Genomic DNA, 22,463 nt, shown 5'->3' with positions numbered 1-22,463 from the left:
CTGCGGCTTGGAATTAGTTCCAGGATGCTTCCAGCACAGGAGTGGGATTCCGGCTGTCCCTGCTTTTCCTCTTCTCCTTCTCTTGAGCCTGTTGGCCCTGAGACGTGTGTGTGTGTGTGGTGTGTGTGTGTGTGTGTGTGTGTGTGTAAGCAAGCTGAGCTGCCATGGGAACTCCTGGGAAAGCCTGTCCTTCCTAAGTGGAGCTGCCAGCACCTGGGAGCTGGGCATCATGGCGCACTGACACCCTTCAAGAAGCTAGAGGAGGGGAGATTTGTGCCAGCCAGGCCAGGGGCTTTGTTTAGCTTTAGGCCCTTTGCCTGGTCCTCTCAGGAGCTTTCGTCAGCCTTAGAATGAATGCCTGAGGGAGGGGTCTTCAGGGAGATGATGCCTCATGAAGAGAGTAGTGAAGCAGAGCCAGGATCCTAGAAACACTGGCTGGATAGCTCATAAGCTGGGGGGGTCTCTTCAGCAGGAATCCCAGCCGGCGTCCGGCAGCCCAGAGGCCCTCCCAGAGCCGAGGGTCTGGAGCCAGGTGTCGGAGACCACCTCCTCTGGGGCCGAGGCCAGTGAGGTTCAGGCAGACTTGCGGCAGCAGCGGCGAGCAGAGGCCCCCGCCCCAGGGTGCAGTGAGGTAACGCACACCTTTGTCCCCGAAGCCAATGGGGCACTGCCGCTGGGGCTGGAGGCCGTGAGAGGCCCCCAGACACCAACCTTCTGGTGGGAGCCACAGCCGCTGTCACAGCCAGTGTGGGAGACCTGTTTGCGGAGTGGCCCCACACAGGGGAGGGATGGCTTGGGGCCCAGAGCCATTCGGAAATTAGGAAGCAGCCCCCCAGGAGCACGCCACAGGACTAACCCCAAACCCCTGCATGTTCACCCCTTCCTCACTGGGTTCCTGTGCTTTGGTCCTGTTGGCGAAAGTCTGTCCTGTGAGTCAGCCCATCCTGGGGGACTGGGGGAGCTCTGAGCACAGGCTCTCAACACTCGAGCCACTAGCCGCTTCTCACCTGGACGGAAGCTGAGGCGGCGAATACAAGGCCTGTCAGGGGAATTTGTTCTGGACACAAAAGAGTTTTAATTTGAGCTCATTACCAATACTTTGGCCACCTGATACGAAGAGCCGACTCATTGGAAAAGACCCTGATGCTGGGAAAGATTGAAGGCAGGAGAAGGGGATGACAGAGGATGAGATGGTTGGATGGCATCACTGACTCAATGGATATGAGTTTGAGCAAGCTCCAGGAGATGGTGAAGGACAGGGAAGCCTGGCGTGCTGCAGTCCATGGGGTCACAAAGAGTCAGACACAACTGACCTACTGAACAACAAAATAACAATGACCAACATTTAAAATCCAGAGGCTTTTCTGTAAAAAGTCTGCATTCTGGCTTCTCTTGAAAAAAAAACATTGGAAGAAGAGCCTCCCTGCTGAAGAATGTAACCACCTCCTTGACTGGCCAGAATGCTGCGATTGGCCAGATCTCACCTGCCTGCCTTCATTCCATCACCTGCCTGGCCCCGTAAGCATTTGGGTTTGCAGCCCCTGAGCTAACTGGACTGTGGCGCTACTGTCTACACCCCACCCCTGCTCTGCCAAGCACCCAGGAAGGTGGAGGTCATGTGCTGAGACCATGCCCAGGGCCCTTGTCCTGCAGCCTGACCTCAGCCTCAGTCCGGCAGCTGTGACTTGCTCCAAGACAACATTTCTCCTTTGTCTCGTTCCTTTCATGGGATGGGCCCATGGGAAGCTTTGTTTTCATGGCCATTTTGGGAGTACAAGGGCCTAATGGAATCATTGCCCTGACTGTACACGTCACACTTGTCCTCCTGGACAGTCTGACACACCAAGGCGGGGGGAACAGGAAGACACGGGAGGGACAGAAGGTCATGGACAGAAGGGGCTCCCGTACTGGAATGCTGACCTTTGAGCAAGTCTGGTACCTTCATCACCTCTTCAGATCAAGTCCCAGTGGAAATGAGGAGACAGCCAGGTGGGCTGGGACTTTCCTAGGAGAAGGACCCCTCATCTCACTTGCCCGGGAAATCCTGAGAACTTGTCGTCACACGTGAAAGCTCTAGTGTCTGAAAAGAAAAGGCACACAAAGTCCCTCAACTGTGACTTTCCCAGCTCAGCACTGCACAACGAAGCTGGAGTGAGGACGCGACCCTCAGAGCCACAGAAGCCACCCTGCACACAGGGGCACTCTCTACATTTTCACCAGGATCCAGTTACTCCTTACGGCCAGTCTCAAGGTTAAAGAGGACTTTGAGACAGCAGTGGACTGAGTTGTGGAAGGAAGAGAAAAGAAGGCAGCTTTGAGAGCCAAGGCTGCCCAAGAACTCAAACCAGCTCTCCCCAGAGGAGCGGAGCCTGAGCAGCATGAGGTGGACGACTGAGCTGGGTGTTGTAGATGTGATCTGAAGCAAATGAAGGCTGCCCTCCTCCCCAGAACCCTCTTCCCTGCCATACTTGTCATTAAGGTGGATTCCCAGAGGCAGAGCCAGAGCCCGGCTTCCTGTGCAAATGATTCATTGAGAAGGTGCCCTCAGGAGAGACCCATAAGGAAGTGAGAAAAGCAGGCTAAGGCAAAAGAAGCAGCTCCAGATGTTATGCTGGCTGGACTCCAGCCTCAGCCGGGTCTCTTCCATATCAGTCAGTCACTGGGTGTCAGCCACCCTGGACTTGGGTTGTAACCCCCAAGCTATTTCCAAGGATGGCAGGTCCCTGGCTAAAGACACTTTTCTGGAGACGGGGTCGGCTAAACAGTATTCGCAGCAGCTGGAGACAGGTGCACTGGCCCAAAGAGGGGAACTGGGCAGAACTATAGCACACCTGTACAGGTGCCCACATGTGACACACACAGGTGCTCCTAGGGCAGTGGTACATACCTGTCATCATCAGGTTATGCGGGATCAGGGCCACAGAAGCCCGCGTGACCAGGCAGGGAAGGCTCCGGCACCTTCTTGCTCTAGGCTGTATGCCTCACACCAGCACCCGTATGAACTGAGTGAGAAATGTGGGCTGGGGTCCCTGGCCTGCTCTTTGCATGTCTGACCCGGTGCCTGTGTGTGCCTCTGACCCTGGCGCTGACTGTTCTGGGCGTGGCCTGCCTGTTTCCTGCGTGTGTGCTGGGCTGCCACTGTGTCCACATCCCAGTGTGTGTCCCTGTTGCTCCTCATGCCTGTTTCACTTCCACCTGGATGCCTTCCCCATTCCTGGGGTTTTCCCAGAACCCTTGTCCCACCCCTGCACCCCTGCTCTAGACACCAGCAGCCCAGAATCACAGATCCAGGGGCCCTAAGGCCCAGCCTCAATGACCTTTGTGGCAGGTTCCCACCCCACTGGGCTCAGATTCCCCAGGTGTGCTGTGGAGGGGATGGCCTAGGCACCTCCACTGTGGGACCCCCAGGCTGGAGGCTGCTACAGAGCCCACACTCATGCGCTCACCCTCCCCACCTTACAATCCTGCCTGCAGCTTCCCGAAGACAGTTACTCTGAGGGGAGCACGGCAGATATGACCAACACTGCTGACCTCCTGGAGCAGATCCCTGACCTCGGAGAGGATGTCAAAGATCCAGAGGACTGCTTCACTGAAGGTACGGCCCCGGCTGGCACTACGGCCCAGCCTCAGCCCTGCGCAGAGGGGCAGGAGGACCCACAGCTGCTGTATCACATCCCGCTCTGACCCGGATGCCTGTTATTCTTTCCCTATTCCTCAAGACCCTGGGGGCCTCCCCACCTGCCCGTGACGTGAGTTACGGCAGGTGTGCCTTCAGATGTGTTTGGCTGGACCGATGTGGGTCGGCTGCGTTTGTGGCGTGGTGGTATGACTGGGGGCCCCCATAGCAGCAGGGACTGGTCTAATTCCCCCATCCCCTCAGGCTGTGGCACAGTGCTTGGCACGTAGCAGGCCCTCTGTAAACATTCAAGGTGGGTGTGACATGTGGCCATGTTGGTGACAGCATCTGGAGCTTTTATGAATCCATGGTATATTTGGAGGGTAGCCGGGGATAAAATGAGGGTTTGTCTTCCATGTGGCACACCCTTTAGGACTGTCAGTGAGAAGTGTGCCCTTCCCAAGGCTCAGAAACTGCAAACATGGAGAAAGTCCAGGGACCGAGCACCCCAGGGGATTCTGGAACATTCCCCCAGGGGATGAGTTGCCCGGGTGAGCACGGGACAAGCTGGAGCCCGGCCCAGACCTGCCAGGCCCTTCATCTACTTACTGGTAGCCTAGTCCATCCACCCTCTGCATGGAGTACCTGCTGCCTGCAGCCTCCTGAGGGCAGGTCCCATGGTCGTCACCCCCCACCGTGGCCCCGCCCCCAACGTGGCCCAGTTCATTATCCATCATTGTAACCACTTTCAGTCATCCTTTCAAGTGTCCAACTTCCTGCTATCAGATGTGGGCGTTCGCAGGTGCCGGGCTGGGTCTGAGCCCTCTCCCTCCCCCACAGGCTGTGTCCGCCGCTGTCCCTGCTGCACCGTGGACACCACACAGGCCCACGGGAAGGTCTGGTGGAGGCTGCGCAAGACCTGCTACCGCATCGTGGAGCACAGCTGGTTCGAGACGTTCATCATCTTCATGATCCTGCTCAGCAGTGGCGCACTGGTACCCTCCTGGGGGTAGAGGGTGGGCAGGGGGGCATGAAGTAGAAGGGGTAGGCAGAGAAAGGACATCTCCAGCTGGAAAGCCAGGTTAGAAACTGGGGCAGAGCCCTCTGCTGAAAATGAAACCCCCCAGGGCCCCAAATGAGGACCAACTCACAAACTGTCAACACCCACAGCACATACAGAGGTCAGAGCAGAAAGGGATCATGGCAGAGGTCATCTGTCCAGGCCTCCTTGTTCCACAAAGGGAAGTGATTTTCCCAGATCCCAGTGTACAGCTGGCATAATCTCAGGTCACCAACCACCTACACCTAAGCCCTGGTGACATACCCACCTGCACACAGCATCAGACATGCCATCAGACTGGTTCAGTGCAGTTAATGCAGGCTATCGTACACTGGTAGCTCCACTCCTTCCATGTCTTCTAGGGCTAGAGGCCAAGCTATGTAGTTCACACATTATCACATTTAATCCCCATAGCAACCCTTTGTTGAAACATTAAGTAACTTGTCCAAAGCCCCACCATTCACAAGCAGCAGATGTGGCATTTGAGCCCAGAGAGTCAGATTCTAAGTCCTTTGTCTTGACTTTCCATTTGTTCAATAGATCTTTACTAAGCTCTCCTTGTATCTACTGGTCCTGTGATGCGTGGAGGGGCAACAGGAGGAAGAGACCCCGGCTCTGGCCTCAGGGACTCCTAGTCTAGTTGGGGAAACTAGATTCAGCAGGTTTGAGATAGTCAGAGATCAGCTCCAGAGAGAGGAGAACAAGAATGGAGTAGGTGATTCAGAGTGATGGAAGGTCAGGGGGAACTAGAACAATCAGGAAGACTCCTTAGAGGAAGCAGATGGAGCTGGACTACGGAAAACAGGGAGGTTTGGTGAGACCAGGAGGAACAGCGAGGGCCTCTGGAGATGCCCCAGCTGGTTCCCAAGCACCCTACTCATCTCTTGGAGCCCTTCTAGAAGGAGAGAGTTGTGAAAGGTACTTGTGAACAGGGAGAGGGGTGATCAAGAAGGCAGAGGAAACAGAAACTTCACTAGCCCAGAAGGAGCAAGAACCCAGTATTGTTGGGGAGATGAGAGCCCGATGAATGAGCAACTAACAAGGAGTGCTTTGGACTTTAGATAGGGAGAGTGAGAGGGCTACTCTGATCCCAGGCTGTTTGCCTCCAGCTCATGCTGCTGCTGCCTCTGAGACTTCCCTGTAGCTCAAATGGTAAAGAATCTGCCTGCGAGGCAGGAGACCAGGGTTCGATCCCTGGGTTGGGAAGTTCCTCTGGAGAAGGGAATGGCTACCCACTGCAGTATTCTTGCCTGGAGAATTCCATGGATAGAGAAGCCTGGCGGGCTACAGCCCATGGGGTCGCAAAGAGTCGGACACGACCAAGCGACTAACACAGTCCACATGCTGCCTCCTATGGGGCCAGCCACAGGGAGACACTGCGGCTGTCACTTCTAAACCTCTGGGCCTCCCGCCCACCCTGTACTATCCTGTCGCTGTTCCAGAGTGGGCCTGGAGCCGCTGCTTGCTGGCTACATGCTGTTTTACCATCGGCTAGAGCCAAATCTCTGTAGGCTTCAGAGAAGGAGGATTTGACAATATGTTAACGAGTTTTGTTTTTAAACAGCCACAAACAAGGGCAGCCAGAGCCATTTAGTCTGGGCTGTGGAGGAAAAGCTCAGCCTGGCATAAGTGAGGAGGTGTTTTGGCAAGCAAATGGTGAATCTCATCAGGGTAGACAGCCAAGCACTGTTTAAAAAAAAAACCACATCAATGATATATTGAGAAAAATAAGTCAGAGTGTGTTATTTAAAGTTATAAACTTGTTTAACAGAAAGCAGACTATGTATCACTTTGAAATTGCTGAAGGGAAAAAAAATTTCTTTTGAGAACACAGATTTTACAGCAAAAAAGATATGGAGAAAAGAAGGAACCAGGAAGCATTAAATCAGGAAACAAAATAATATGGCAAAGACAAGATCAGACATGTGTTTTATTAATAAATGTAATTGGATAAAATTAATCATTTTAAAAGGAAAGGATTCTAAGTGGATCAGAAAAAAACAAAAAACTACAGCCGTGTGTTCTCAAAGTACAACCCTGAAACTCTGTGACTCGGAAATATTAAAAGTGAAATAGTAAGATATAGCAGGAAATTGTAAACAAGGACAACAAAAATCAAAGTGCTTTTGTTTGTTAATGTTAAACAAACAAATGTTGAACTCAAGGTGAAAATCTTCAGATAAAAAAAGAAGGTCCAACCGGGTCGCGAAGAGTCAGACACGACTGGGCGACTGAACTGAAAGAAGTAAAGAAACTATTCATGAACCAAATATGGGGGTGTGTCATCAAAGATTATGATTCAACCAGTTTTGTCCTCCTGATATCTAAAAAAATAAGAAAGAAAAAATAGAGGTAGAGAAAAAACTTTGACTTGGGGCAGGTGAAGAAACTAGAAAGTAACAATATTGCTAATACTTTATGTGGGATATAGCCAAAGCTGTAATGACTAAAATTCATAGACTTAAACATTTTCCTTGTTAAATAGAAAGAATAAATTTATTAACTCAAGAAATTAGAAATATAACAACAAAATAATTGTAAAGAAAGCAAAGGAAATAATAAAGTAAAAACACAAATTAATGAATTAGAAAATAAACAGTAAAATTGATAAAATTCCAAAGCTGATTCCTTGAGAAATTAAAGTGATCAATAAACCACTAGCTTATCTAATCTCTTACATCTCCAAGAGTGGATTCTTTCATATTTTCAAGGAAGAAAATAATTTAAATTCTATTTAAAAATCTTCTGGAGTATGAAAAACAGATGGAAAATCTATAAATTATTTTTATGAAAGCTAACAGTGCTGATTTTTAAAAACCTTAAGTATTACCAAAAGTAAAACAACACACTAGTTTTCATACTCTATACTTGTGAGTAGTGATGCAAAAATATTAAAATACATGCAAATATGATTCAGTAAAATATTTAAAAGATTAAATGAGTCACAGCGAGGTATATCCTAAAAAGTCAGAAGGATGCCCTGTTAGGAAATCTATTTACATGAATCAGACAAAGACGAAAAGCCATATAATTATCTCAGTGAATGCTTGATTTTTAAAACTTTGGTAAAAATAGAAATAAAATAGATTTCCTTTACTTAATGAAAAACTTAATTTCAAGTTAACTTCTACATCATCATTAGTAGTAAGTAAAGCACTAGAAACATTTTATTAAAGTCAAGGATAAAAAAAGATAATTTAACTACCTTTTAGCTGTTTTTCATTATTTAATAATGACTTTGAAGTACTAGCCAGTGCAGTTAATCAAGAAAACCAAACATGCAGCATAAAAATAGGAAAATAGAAGAACTGAAGTTAATAGAATCAAGTATAAAATGAGTTTAAAATAATACAAGCATATCATTACTTGTAGATAATGGTTGCTTAGAGAAAATTTAACACTCATTCAGTTCAGTTCAGTCCCTCAGTCGTCTCCGACTCTTTGCGACCCCATGAATCGCAGCACGCCAGGCCCCCCTGTCCATCACCAACTCCCGGAGTTCACTCAGACTCACGTCCATTGAGTCAGTGATGCCATCCAGCCATCTCATCCTCTATCGTCCCCTTCTCCTCCTGCCCCCAATCCCTCCCAGCATCAGGGTCTTTTCCAATGAGTCAACTCTTCACATCAGGTGGCCAAAGTACTGGAGTTTCAGCTTTAGCATCATTCCTTTTAAAGAAATCCCAGGGCTGATCTCCTTCAGAATGGACTGGTTGGATCTCCTTGCAGTCCAAGGGACTCTCGAGAGTCTTCTCCAACACCACAGTTCAAAAGCATCAATTCTTCGGCGCTCAGCCTTCTTCACAGTCCAACTGTCACATCCATACATGACCACTGGAAAAACCATAGCCTTGACTAGACGGACCTTTGTTGGCCTCTGCTTTTGAATATGCTATCTAGGTTGATCATAACTTTTCTTCCAAGGAGTAAGCATCTTTTAATTTCATGGCTGCAGTCACCATCTGCAGTGATTTTGGAGCCCCAAAAAATAAAGTCTGACACTGTTTCCACTGTTTCCCCATCTATTTCCCATGAAGTGATGAGACCCGATGCCATGATCTTCGTTTTCTGAATGTTGAGCTTTAAGCCAACTTTTTCACTCTCCACTTACACTTTCATCAAGAGGCTTTTTGGTTCCTCTTCACTTTCTGCCATAAGGATGGTGTCATCTGCATATCTGAGATTATTGATATTTCTCCTCGCAATCTTGATTCCAGCTTGTGCTTCTTCCAGCCCAGCGTTTCTCATGATGTACTCTGCATATAAGTTAAATAAGCAGGATGACAATATACAGCCTTGGCGTACTCCTTTTCCTATTTGGAACCAGTCTGTTGTTCCATGTCCAGTTCTAACTGTTGCTTCCTGACCTGCATACAGGTTTCTCAAGAGGCAGGTCAGGTGGTCTGGTATTCCTATCTCTTTCAGAATTTTCCACAGTTTATTGTGATCCACACAGTCAAAGGCTTTGGCATAGTCAATAAAGCAGAAGTAGATGTTTTTCTGGAACTCTCTTGCTTTTTCGAAGGCTCGAGTATATTTGTAGTGTGTTTATCTGTTTGTCTTCCTTTACACTCCAAAGGAAAGTTTAATAGTTTTCTTCATGTATCTATTATACATTTCATGTTATATTTATTCTCAGTTATTTTATGGTTACAATGCCTGGCATCTAAGGACTATTGAAGAAATGTTACTTGTGACTAAATGTTTCTATTACAACAGCAACAATTATTTGTACATTTGTTTTATAACTAGCCATATAATATAATATAATATAATATGGATATATTATATATATAATATATATAGCTATATATAATATATAATATTATATATGTGTATAGCCATTATATATAATATAATATAATATGCTGCTGCTGCTGCTAAGTTGCTTCAGTCGTGTCCGACTCTGTGCGACCCCATAGACGGCAGCCCACCAGGCTCCCCTGTCCCTGGGATTCTCCAGGCAAGAGTACTAGAGTGAATTGCCATTGCCTTCTCCGTATAATATAATATATATAGCCATATAATCCGAGAAGGCAATGGCACCCCACTCCAGTACTCTTGCCTGGAAAATCCCATGGACGGAGGAGCCTGGTAGGCTGCAGTCCATGGGGTCGCTAAGAGTCGGACACGACTAGGCGACTTCACTTTCACTTTTCACTTTTCACTTTCATGCATTGGAGAAGGAAATGGCAACCCACTCCAGTGTTCTTGCCTGGAGAATCCCAGGGACAGGGGAGCCTGGTGGGCTTCCGTCTGTGGGGTCACACAGAGTCAGACACGACTGAAGCGACTTAGCATAGCATAGCATAGCATAGCATAGCCATATAATATGGCTAGTTATAAAACAAATGTACAAATAATTGTTGCTGTTGTAATAGAAACATTTAGTCACAAGTAACATTTCTCCAATAGTCCTTAGATGCCAGGCATTGTAACCATAAAATAACTGAGAATAAATATAACATGAAATGTATAACAGATACATGAAGAAAACTATTAAACTTTCCTTTGGAGTGTAAAGGAAGACAAACAGATAAACACACTACAAATATACTCCAGCCTTGAGCAGAAAGACTGAATTAGTTCCTAAAACAGTTGATAAACTCAATGCAGTAATAAATTTCTAATGTTTTAAAGGGAATTTGACAAAACGTTGTTTAAATGTATCTTAAAAATTATGAAAAGTGACTAGGAAAATTTGTGTGACACAAATTCAGGAATCGACCAGGAGAGCAATGGAACCACACAGAAGTCGTAAGCAAATATAGAAGTGTAGTAGATTATCGGAGAAGGCAATGGCACCCCACTCCAGTACTCTTGCCTGGAAAATCCCATGGACGGAGGAGCCTAGTAGGGCTGCAGTCCATGGGGTCACTGAGGGTCGGACACGACTGAGGGACTTCACTTTCACTTTTTACTTTCACGCATTGGAGAAGGAAATGGCAACCCACTCCAGTGTTCTTGCCTGGAGAATCCCAGGGACGGAGGAGCCTGGTGGGCTGCCGTCTATGGGGTCGCACAGAGTCAAACATGACTGAAGTGACTTAGCAGCAGCAGCAGCAGATTATAGTGTTGACTTCTACTCTGTGGATTTAGAGTGGGTTCTTTAATAAAGTGTTAGGACACTTGACGAGTCGCTCTAGAAAAAATATTAAAATAGATATTTACTCCTTACCAAAATATATTAGATTTTTTAAATTATGATACAAAACAATGAAACAAGAAGGAAAGAAATAGAAAAGAAAGGTCATTTTTTTCTGGCCTTTGGAATAGGCAAGGGCTTTCTTTTACTTTCTTTTACATGTGTACCTCATTCTTTTTGTTTTTAACTTTTTGTAGTCTTTTTTAAATTAAATTTTTATTTTATATTGGAATATAGTTCATTTACAATGTTGTGTTAGTTTCAGATGTACAGCAAAGTGATTCAGCTCTAAATATACATATATCCATATTCTTTTTCAGATTCTCTTCTCATATAGCTTATTACAGAATATTGAGTAGAGTTCCCTGTGCTATACAGCTGGTTCTTGTTGATTATCTGTTTTATATAGAATAGTATGTACATGTTAATCCCAAACTCCTAATTTATGCACCGCCCCTACCTTTCCCTTTGGCAACCATAAGTTTGTTTTTTGTGTCTGAATCTGTTTCTGTTTTATAAATAATTCATTTGTATCATTTTGTGGGTTTTTTTTAGATTCCACATTTAAGTGATAACATATGATATTTGTCTTTCTCTGCCTTAACCTACTGTGATAATCTCCATGGCCCATCCATGAGGCAAATGGAATTTTTATTCTTTTTTATGGCTGAGTAATATTCCATTGTGTATATGTATTCCTCTGTCAGTTAACATTTAGGTCGTTTCCATGTCTTGGCTGTTGTAAATAGTGCTGTGGTGAACATCGGGGTGCTTGCATCTTTTCAAATTATAGTTTTCTTCAACTATATGCCCAAGAGTGGAATTGCTGGATTAGCTTTTACTTTTTAAGTAACCTCAATACTGAATACATAGTTGTTGTACCAATTTATATTCCCACCAACAGTGTGGGAGGGTTCCCTTTTCTCCACACCCTCTCCAGCATTTATCGTTTGTAGGCTTTTTGGTAATGGCCATTCTAACAGTGTGAGGTGATTGATGCTGGTTTCACTGTGGTTTCTATTCGCGTTACTCTAATAATTAGTGATGTGGAGCACCCTTTCACGTGCGTTCTGGCCATATGTGTGCTTTGTTTGGAAGTGTCTATTTCAGGGGGCATATTGAGTTGAATGAGCTGTTTGTATATTTTGGAGATGAATCCCTTGCTGGTCACTTTGTTTGCAAATATTTTCTCCTATCCTGTGGGTTGCCTTTTGGCTTTGTTTATGGTTTCCTTTGCTGTGCAAATCCTTTTGTGTATAATTAGGTCCTATTTGTTTGTTTTTGTTTTATTCTCATTACTCTAAAAGGTGGATCCAAAAATATATTGCCACGATTTATGTCAAAGAGTGTTCTGCCTATGTTTTCCTCTAAAAGTTTTAAAGTATCTGATCTTACATTTAGGTATTTAATACATTTTTAGTTTATTTTTGTGTATGGTGTTAGAGAATGTTCTAAATTTCATTCTTTGACATGTAGCTGTCCAGTTTCCCAGCATCACTTATGGAAGAGACTGTCTTTTCTCCATTGTATAGTATTGCCTCTTTTGTTGTAGATTAATTGACCAGAGGTGTGTGAGCTTATTCCTGGGCTGTCTTGTTCTATTGATCTATATTCCTATTTTTGTGGTGCTAGTACCATACTGTTTTGATTTCTGTAGCTTTGTAATGTAGGCTGAAGTCAGGGAGCTTGATTGCACCAGCTGTTTTTCTTTCTTAAGACTGCTTTGGCTAGCTGTTTCACACATGGTAGTGTATATATGTCCATGCCATGTATGTATATATGTCAATGCCATGTATGTGTATATGTCAATGCCATGTATGTATATATGTCAATGCCATGTATGTGTATATGTCTCCCAGTTTGTTCCACCCTTCCCTTGTCCCCACCACCACCTTTTCCACATGTCCATTCTCTACGTCTGCATCTCTGTTACTGCCCTACAAACAGTATTGCCCTGCACCATTTTTCTAGATTCCATATATATCGTTAATACATGGTATTTGTTTTTCTGATTTACTTCATTGTGTATGACAGACTTAAGGTCCATCCACATCACTACAAATGACCCAATTTCATTCCTTTTTCGGTCTAATATTCCATTGTAAATATGCACCGCATCTTCTTTATCCGTTCGTCTGTTGATGGACATTTTTGTTTCCATGTCTTGGCTGTTGTGAATAGCGCTGCTATGAACATAGAGGGTACATTTACCTTTTTGAGTTAGAGTTTTGTCTGGGTCTTTGCCCAGGAGTGGGATTGCTGAATCGTATGACAGTTCTATTTTTGGTTTTCTGAGGAACCTCTGCATTCTTTTCCACAGTGGCTGCGCCAACTTACAGTTCCACCAAGCATGTAGGAGAGTTTCCTTTTCTCCATACTCTCTCCAGCATTTGTTATTGGTACACTTTTTAATGATGGCCGTTCTGATTGGCGTGAGGTGGTACCTCACTGTAGTTTTAATTTGCATTTCTCTAATAATGAGTGATGTTGAGCATCTTTTCATGTATTTGCTAGCCATCTGTATGTCTTCTTTAGAGAAATGTCTATTTATGTCTTCTGCCCATTTTTCGATTGGGTTATTTGTGGGGATGGAGGTTGTTGTTATTGTTGTTTATTCTCTTTTTTATAATTTCTGTATTATTTCATTTTTTTATCAAAGACACATATTTTTATAATCAGAAAAAAAAATGCCTGCTTTTTATCTTGAAGAATCCGCAAACCCCACCTGGGGACCTGAATTATCCTTTTGTCCCACCTACACAGACCAGGTTAACCACGTGTCGCCTGGGCAGTGCGTCCTTGGGCACTGCTGATGGCTTGGGCCCCTGGATCACTGCAGCTCACAGAGGCCCTGCAGTCGCACAGGGAGGCCCAGAGCGAAAGACGGAGGCACTCCCCAGGGCCCTCAGTGACGCATTCAGTTGCCTAGACTGGGAGCCTCAGAGCACATCCTGGGGGAGGGGCAGATACATATCGGAAGCCTGGAGTTGGAAGAGGGCAGCAGAGGCCATCCGAGTCTCTCTCGGCCCAGGGATTTGGGTTGAGGCAGGAGTGAGGAGGTGGGGAAAGACCAACAGCTAGCTTGTTAGACAGACTGACTCCCAGATTCTGACGATTGCAGAAGGTCTGACTTTGTCTAGTCCTGTGTTTCCTAATCTTCATATCTACAGACTGCCTTCACTATCACTTCTGTGCAATTTTGCATTAGATATAAACACTCACTGGTTTTTTGTTTGTTTGAATAAATTTATTGTAAAGGGCAACTTTGAATGATTGTTGTCATTGGAAACCAATATTGTTTCCTATGAAAAGTAGGTAAGTGCCCAAAGTGAAGACAGTAAAAACACAGTGGGGTGGGCAGGGGGAGATAGATGTGTGCTGTTTCCGACAATAGGCTGTGAGCTGTTTTAGAGAGATCTTCATGATGGATGCACTAGCCCTGAACTGAGACTTGCTCTTCAAAGTGAAGGTGGAAGCATTCTCACTGCACATTCTTCCTTGTTGTCCATACACCACGTAACACCATTTCCTGACCCAGCAGTGGTGCCCACGGGGCTCAGAGAGCATGCCGCGGAAGCCCCTCCACTGTGTGGCCTCCTCCACCCTGGCCTCCTGGGGGAGGGATGCTGTCAGGGATGAAGGCTCATGTGGGCTGGGACCGGCTGGGTCAGGACGCCATGTCTGCCTTGCCCACCCTGGTCTGCAGGCCTTTGAGGACATCTACCTGGAGGAACGGAAGACCATCAAGGTCCTGCTGGAGTACGCCGACAAGATGTTCACCTACGTCTTCGTGCTGGAGATGCTCCTCAAGTGGGTGGCCTACGGCTTCAAGAAGTACTTCACCAACGCCTGGTGCTGGCTTGATTTCCTCATCGTGGACGTGAGTGTGGCCCCTGAGGGAAGAGAGGGGAGGGGGCGCCCTTTGCCAGTGGGAGAAGGAGCTGAGGCTGAGGGATCGGAGGACAGGACAGGTGGCGGGAGTTCCACAGGCTGACGTGGAGGCTCTTAGCTGTGCTGCAAGGCAGGCAGAGGGGCAGGAGATCTGAGTCTGAGGTCACAGAAGGGAGGCAATCAGAACCCCCAGCCAGGGACACAGGGAAGTCTAGGCCCTGCTCCTGGGAGAAACTGGACTCACTGTGGGCGTCAGTGCATACAGTCCTGGCAGGGCTGTGAGCCAGGGCGGGAGTGAGTTCTCACCCTCTCAGGACTGCCAGAAGCAGGGTGCTGATGAGCCTGTATTACAGCCCTCACCACGGCACCTTGTGAAGTGTCTGTCAGGACCACTACACACGTGGCCAGTTAAGAGCCTACATGTCTACACATGAGAGGGGATGAAGTGAACCAAAGGCCAGAGGGCATGGGGTTGGGGAAGGGGTGCTGGGCAGGTGGGAGGTCGTCCTGGCTCAGGTAGAAGGTACCACAACGGGGAGGATGAGTCGGGATGGAGTCACCTGTGAGGAGGAAAGCCATGAACATGGGCTGGGTGAGGGGTTCCGGCCAGCTTCCCTGGGTCATCTGGTAGCTGGCAGGCTGTGCCAGTCTCTGATGTGTCCAGAGGGGCCTGGGGTAGGAGGCTGGCATGTCCTCTGGGCACCCGGTGGGCAGATGGAATGCAGCCCCTTCCCCACAGCTCCCCAGGCCCCGGAACCTTGTTGGGTGCAAGCAGGGTGAGTTGGGGGTCTTGCGGGGCTCCTGAGTACAGTCAAGTGGGAGAGTAACCAGAGGGTGACGGGGGGAGAATTGAGGCTCAGGGTGCGGGGCAGCCTTGGATCTGTGCTCCCTGAGGGCAGAGGGAACACGGCGAAGGGCCCAAGTGAGGGCTTACCATCTGGCTGTGGTGCTTCTCCCACAACAGAATGTGGGTCAGGATGTGCAAGCTGGGAAAAGCTTTCCAGAAGATGCCCATGGCTTCTGGGCTTGGTGTCAGGCTCTGCCCACCTGCAGGGGCTGTGCTTCCTAGAGTTCTAGCTTAGGCCTGTGCTCAGTCCTTACAGCAGCCCCAGAGGCCCAAGTCGGGGCTCGACGGCCAGTGGACCTGGCCAGGGTCAGGCCTTGGTGGGAGGTCAAGCTTGAGTGGCCCCCTGAGCTAGAGTACGCATGCGGACACAGAGCCTCATAGGTGGGCCTCCTCACAGGTGACTCCAAGCCACCACAAGCGGCTGAAAAGATGTCAATGCTGGGGTAAGGGGTGCTGGGGTGGCAGTCAGGGAGGGGCTCTGGGTGCGCTTATAGCCTGGGGCCCTCAGAGCCTCCCTGAGGTGACGGAAAGGACCGTGGGGCCTCCCTGCTAAGGGGCTGTGGGAAGCCCTGGGAGCCTGGCAGCTCCGCCCTGGCCCCCGTCACCCACCTGTTCCTGCAGCTTCGTGGGACTGACTTCCCCAGGGCAGGCCAGATAGAGTCTGCAAATATGTCTGGGGAAGCCCACACCCCTCCCACCCGCCTCCCACCCCCTGCCACCTTGGAGAACTTAGCTGAGGCCAGGCCTCAGGGCCTGAAATTCCCAAGATTGGAGAATCAGCCTGTGGAGAGGAAAACTGAGGGTCCCAGCAGAGAAGGGCCTGGCCCAAGAAAAAGAAGGAAGTAGTGCTGGAATCCAGCTTTCCTGACACTGGCCGTGCCCCCTGACCCCATTCCCACACCCCATGGAAATGGTGTACTTCAGGCCTCAAGATCTGGAGAAAGGTGTTTCCATGTTCAATTCGTGCAGTTTTTAAAAACTGCCGAGCATCTACTATATGCAGGTGCTAGAGCAGACGCTGCGGACCTCAGGGAACAAAATAGACAAAGTCGCTGCCTGCGTGGAGAAAGGTGACTGGGAACCGGAAGCATAATACATGAGCCGGCTTTGTATATTACCCTGGTGATGTACACAGGGAGAAAAAGAAGTGGAAAGGGAAGGGGATTAGGAGGGCCCGGACTCAGAGAGAAGAGAAGACCCAGATGACAACTTAAACAAGCTGGCTGAAAGTAGGCCAACTGTGGCGATGTTTGAAGGAAGTTGGGGCTAGCCAGGCAGACGTCTGCAGAACATTCCAAGCAGAGGTTGGAGCAGCAGTGCACAGGTCCTGTGGTGGGAGAGTGCCTGGGACACGAGGAACCACAAGGAGCGCAGAGTGGCTGGAGCAGAGGAGGGGACGGGAAGTGCAGGAGTTGAGGCCAGACTGCATGGGGTAGAACGCATGCAGCCTTTGAAAAACCATGGGCCTTTATTTAGAATGAAATGGGAGGTGCTGGAGGGCTTTGGACAGAAGAATGACATCATCTGACCCATTATGAAAGGATCACCCTGTCCAGGGGAGGGGAAGTGCAAGCAGGGGGAAGGTTGGGAGGCCGTGGCAGTAATCCAGGGGAGAGATGACGGTGGCCTGGCCAGGATGGCGGCAGTGGAAGTGGTGAGAAATATTTGGTCTTCTGAGGTATTTTGAAGGCAGAGCCAACAGGAAATCCTGATGGGTTGGATGTCGGGTGTGTGAGACAGAGAAGGCAGGGATGATGCCAAGGCTTGTGGCTTGGGCAGCTGGAAGGATGGAGCTGCCATCAGCTGAGATCGGGTGGAAAGTTGGGGCAAGCTTGGGAAGAAACAGACAAGGGCGGCCTGCTGGGGACTAGCTAGGGAGCCTGGCCAGACCTGGTCCCTGGGACCCTGGCCTCAGCAGCAGGTCCCTGAGAGAGGCCCCTCGTCCTCTCCAGAGTGGGGACCAGCATCCTCGAGGGGTGAGTCGGGGCAGCACAGAAGTCCATCCTGGGAGTCCTTGGAGGAGGCAGCTCCTCCAAGCTCTTCTGCCCAGCCTTCTCCCAACCTGCACTTCCAAGCCTGGAGCAGGCTATGGGGGTCACACCTACCCCCCACTCCCCATGGCCCCTCACCAACCCCAGGCTGCCCTCAGAGCCCGGATGGCGGTAATGGTGATAGCCAGCGAGGTCAGGCAGGAGGCCACTTCCAACCTGTGATCACTGGCCAGCAGTGACATAAGAAGGGATTGGATGCCCATGGAGCTTTAGAAGGATAAAGTCCGAGGGGTAGAAATGTCCCAGTGGGGGCAGGGCAGAGGAAGCAGAGAGCAGTCCACAGGGGCTCCATCTGAGCCTCTCTTCCCTGAAGATGATAGAATGTTGCAAGGTTCAGCCTTGAGGAAATGCCCCAGGATGGTCTGTCTGCTCTCATTCAACTCAGGATGGTCCTTCTTCCCCCAGAGAGTTTACTCTGGGGGAGGGGATGGGCCAGCCCAAGAATCTGATTTGAAGGAAAGCACACGGGGACCTAAAGCCACCCAGGCTTTGTGGCCCTGCTCTTCCACACTAGCAGGTGGCTTTGGAACTCCATTTTCTCATCTGTAGATTGGGGAGATGCATTCCAAGGCCTGGGGTGAGTGGAGCTATCACAGACATGTGTATGCAGTGCACACCGCAGGCCCGTCCGTGGTGAAGGCCTGAAAGCTGGGACACGCCTGGCCTTGTCCCCAGCCTCTTGGGCCTGGGCAAGGCTGACCCAGCACAGGACAGCCTGTGAAGACGATCCAGCTGGAAATCATAAAGCCTGGACACGGGGAGGCCTGCTGGCTCTCTCACTGAACCCAGCCTGAGTTCGGTAGGCCAAGAGCCCCACCACCAGTCTCGAGCTGGCCTCATGGCCTCACCGCCCTGTCTCCCACAGGTCTCGCTGATCAGCCTGGTGGCCAACGCCCTGGGCTTTGCTGAGATGGGCCCCATCAAGTCACTGCGGACCTTGCGTGCGCTCAGACCCCTGCGAGCCCTGTCACGATTTGAGGGCATGAGGGTAAGAGGGGTCCCCCCGTAAAGGGGACCCCCAGACTCACTTGCTGACCTGCTGCAAACATGTGTGAGATCTCCAGGAGGTATGGCTGGGCTTAGAGGTGCCCGGAGGTGGAGAGCTGTAAGAATCTCCCCCCAGGCCCGATGCCCCAGCCCTGTGGGCTCCACGAGGGCCAGAGAGCACTGGACAAAGGAAAGGAAGCAAGGGCTGGACCACGGGTGTCTCAGCTGCAGCCCAGCCCCGCCAGCCCGGGCCCCTTCAGTTTCTGCTCTCCCATGGGGCCTCGTGTCTGTGTGCCCTGGCTCCTTGTGCCCGTCTGTGTCCCCCGCCTCCTGACAGACACAGGTTGCCTCCCCTCTAGGATGGGCAGTAGGGCAGGGCTAGTGAGGATAAAGGAAGCAAGCAAGCAGCCAGTTGTAGTCCTACCGATCAGAGAGCAGTTTGATTTGCTTAGTAAACTCTTTGGCACTATTTTCTAAGTGCAGAGAGCTCTGCCTTTTTTCCAGTCACTAAGTTTTACCAAAGAATGTGCACATTTAAGGCAAATTTAAAAGCCCAGCAAGAAAAAACATTACCCGTGATATATAGCAAGAAAACAAGCCTATGTGTTTGAGTATTTTATTGTTTTTTATAACAATGGCAACCCACTCCAGTACTCTTGCCTGGAAAATCCCATGGATGGAGGAGCCTGGTAGGCTGCAGTCCATGGTGTCGCGAAGAGTCGGGCACGACTGAGCGACTTCACTTTCACTTTTCACTTTCATGCATTGGAGAAGGAAATGGCAACCCACTCCAGTGTTCTTGCCTGGAGAATCCCAGGGATGGGGGAGCCTGGTGGGCTGCTGTCTATGGGGTCGCACAGAGTCGGGCATGACTGAAGTGACTTAGCAGCAGCAGCAGCATAACAGTATGAGTTTTATTGAGTTTTTTATTGTTTGTACGAAATGTGCATGGTTCTGTTGTGACTTTAGCAGACAGCTCTGTGTGTCTCTCACTGACCCAGAAGACACCACTCTGCAGCCCCATTCGGTTGATGGTTTTGAACTTCGCCCACATCCCTGATCCATGGAGAAACAAACTGCTTATTTCTGGTGGGAAGCCACTCACAAGTGAATAATCCGACCTAAGTTAGATGCTCCCAAATGTCCAATGGGAGAAAAAAACACTTGGTTCTGGGGCGCGGGGACATGGGGGAGACACTAGTTACCAGGATCGCCTCTGCTGTGGCTACTGGCTACAAAGCCAGCCAAAGGCAAATGCGAGAGTTGGTTTCCACCCTGTTCCCATGTTCATTGCATGCTGGGCCAGGGGCACCCCCCTCCCACTTCCTCTGCACATGTCAGCATGACCCGTCCTGGCACCATACCCACCACACAGCCCCACGCCAGCTCCGCCTCCAGTTTGTGTGGCAAACATGTTCCTGGCTCACAGACAGCTGGGGACTAGGTCCCTCCCTGGAGTGAAGTCCCCAGTGCTTTTTGCCAAGGATGCCTCTCCTGGGTGCTGTGAATTTAAATGAAGAGAGCACGGGGCCGTGGCTCCACAGGGTCAGAGGGCCGCTCCCTGGAGCGGACAGAGGCCCAGTGCGTGCACACCGCCCCGCCAGCCCTGAGCACCCTCCACACGCACCACCCAGAGAGCCCCTGGGCACGCTTTGCGGGAGAACACCCATCCATCTCAGGAGCAGCAGCCCCAAAATGAACCAGAAACTCAGCCCAGAGAATGTGTCTCCAGAGACCCTTTCTTCCCCATCAGATTTCTGGCATACTATCTAGCAGAGACTGTGTTGAAAGTTAAGTTTGAAGGTCATGGATTCCGGGCAGTGCTATGAAGGATAAGACAGAGGGCTCTGAGCTGTGTGAGTGTGGGATGCAGAGCAGAAGGCACATGTGCTCTCTCTCACTGCCCACCAGAGCTTCCAGCCATGGACTGTTCTTTCTTGTTGACAGGAAATGTTCCCCACCCGTACCCCCGCAAGGACCTACACCCAGGGAGTTCAGTAGGTTTGGGGGTGGATCTTACAAAGGGGGTGCATTCTGAGCACCCCCAGAAACTGAGTCTGTTCTCTGCCCACTTGAGGTTGTGGTTAACGCCCTGGTGGGCGCCATCCCATCCATCATGAACGTCCTCCTCGTCTGCCTCATCTTCTGGCTCATCTTCAGCATCATGGGCGTGAACCTCTTCGCGGGGAAGTTTGGGAGATGCATCAACCAGACCGAGGGAGACCTGCCCTTGAACTATACCATCGTGAACAACAAGAGCGACTGTGAGTCTTTCAACGTGACTGGCGAATTGTACTGGACCAAGGTGAAGGTCAACTTTGACAACGTGGGGGCCGGGTACCTGGCCCTTCTGCAGGTGGTGAGTCCTGTGGCGGGCGGTGGGGGGGCTGCCTTCCTCTCCCTGGTTGTCCAGCAACAGGTACCTTCCCCGAGGCTGTGGGCAGGAGGGGGACAGCGGGGCCACTCTGGATCCTCACAAGAGGTCAGGATTCTCCAGAGACTTCTTGTCTGTTTGGGAAGGTGCCAGATGTTCCTTTCTAAGGAAGATGCTACACTCTCCAAATATGGCGTGAGACTCCACACTGGGGCATTTTACCCAGCTCTGCAGCCAGCAGTCAGGTTGACTCCTCACACTGTCAGTTTGGCAGTGCGATAGCACAGGTTGCAAATGAATGACCACAGACACCCAGGGACTGAACCGTTAGCAAAATTGTGACTCTGGCCGCCCCTCGTTATACAAGGGGGTGATTCCTCCTGCCTTGTTTAAAAGAATATGTTTACTTTCATCTTTAATGTGCAGGATGTTCAAACACTCATGGCCCTACCAAAGTTTCTATTGATTTGTGAGGACGATGGCTTCAGTGACTCTAACGCACAGCATACAAATAGCCTTGACAGCAGAACCGCAAACAGAACTGTAACACGTAAAGCTGCAGCTTTTTCTTCTTGTCCCAGTGCAAAGCCCAGACACCTGTCTCTAGTGCTGAGCAGAGGGGAACTCACACTTCCCCTCACACCTCCATTGTTGTTTGTTGTTTAGTTGCTCAGTCGTGTCCGACTCTTTGTGACCCCGTGGACTGTAGCCCACCAGGCTCCTCTGTCCATGGGATTTCCTAGGCAAGATTACTGGAGTGGGTTGCCATTTCCTTCATCAGGGGATCTTCCTGACCCAGGGATCAAATCTTAGCCTCCTGCACATTTTCTGCATTGGCAGGTGGGTTCTTTACTGCTGAGCCACCAGGGAAGCAACTCCACCCGTCTCTTAAATCCCAGGAGTAGCTTTCTCCAGAGTGTCTGAAATACTTCATGGGGAACAGGATTAGAACCCAACCCAGAAAGCCTTCCCTTCTGAATGTCAACACTCGGAAGGAAAGCCCCCGTTGTAGTCTGAGAGCTGCCTGCCGTTGCAGACACACCCGCACAGTGGCTAGAAAGAATCCGGTCACGGGCACTTCGTAACCTTGGGTGGTCCCCAGCAGGTCCCACCGCATCTCCAGGCCTCTGTGTGGGTGAGGCCCCATGGCACAGGAAGCTGAAGCAGTTGCCTTCTCTATGGCTGCTTTGGTTTCCCCATCCACCCTCCCTGACTCATAAAAACTCTCAGATGTAGGAAATCTGTGTAGACCAGTTTACACCCTGAAGAGGCTCAGGACACAATAGGATTGTGCCAAGGATACCAATGAGATCTGCTAGGTAGTCAGTCTCACCACCAAGCATGTCCCTCAGCTCTGAATCATCCTAGCAGCCCAGACTGGGGCCATCCATGCAACCGGCGCCAGGACCCTGTCCTGTTCGGCCTCCTCTTTCCTGCCATGCCAGAACCAGCGAGTGTGGACTCGCAAGAGCCGGTTGTTATATTTTCCGCT

The 22,463-nt window shown here is 49.5% G+C and overlaps 1 protein-coding gene across 7 annotated transcripts in view; it reads left to right on the top strand.

Moving 5' to 3' along the window:
• The window catches only part of SCN5A (sodium voltage-gated channel alpha subunit 5), a 105,026-nt gene that overhangs the window by 68,846 nt on the left and 13,717 nt on the right, over positions 1 to 22,463 (top strand). For 3 of the 7 annotated variants that reach the window (XM_024982392.2, XM_024982397.1, NM_174458.2), the window contains 6 exon segments: positions 470 to 631; positions 3,475 to 3,595; positions 4,457 to 4,611; positions 14,528 to 14,701; positions 18,476 to 18,598; positions 20,675 to 20,956. In XM_024982392.2, coding sequence (XP_024838160.1) covers positions 470 to 631; positions 3,475 to 3,595; positions 4,457 to 4,611; positions 14,528 to 14,701; positions 18,476 to 18,598; positions 20,675 to 20,956 — 1,017 coding nt within the window. 7 annotated transcript variants of the gene reach the window in all.

This window comes from Bos taurus, chromosome 22, assembly GCF_002263795.3.
Source record: "Bos taurus isolate L1 Dominette 01449 registration number 42190680 breed Hereford chromosome 22, ARS-UCD2.0, whole genome shotgun sequence".
NCBI lineage: Eukaryota > Metazoa > Chordata > Mammalia > Artiodactyla > Bovidae > Bos > Bos taurus.
This window is presented reverse-complemented; position numbering and strand designations above follow the sequence as displayed.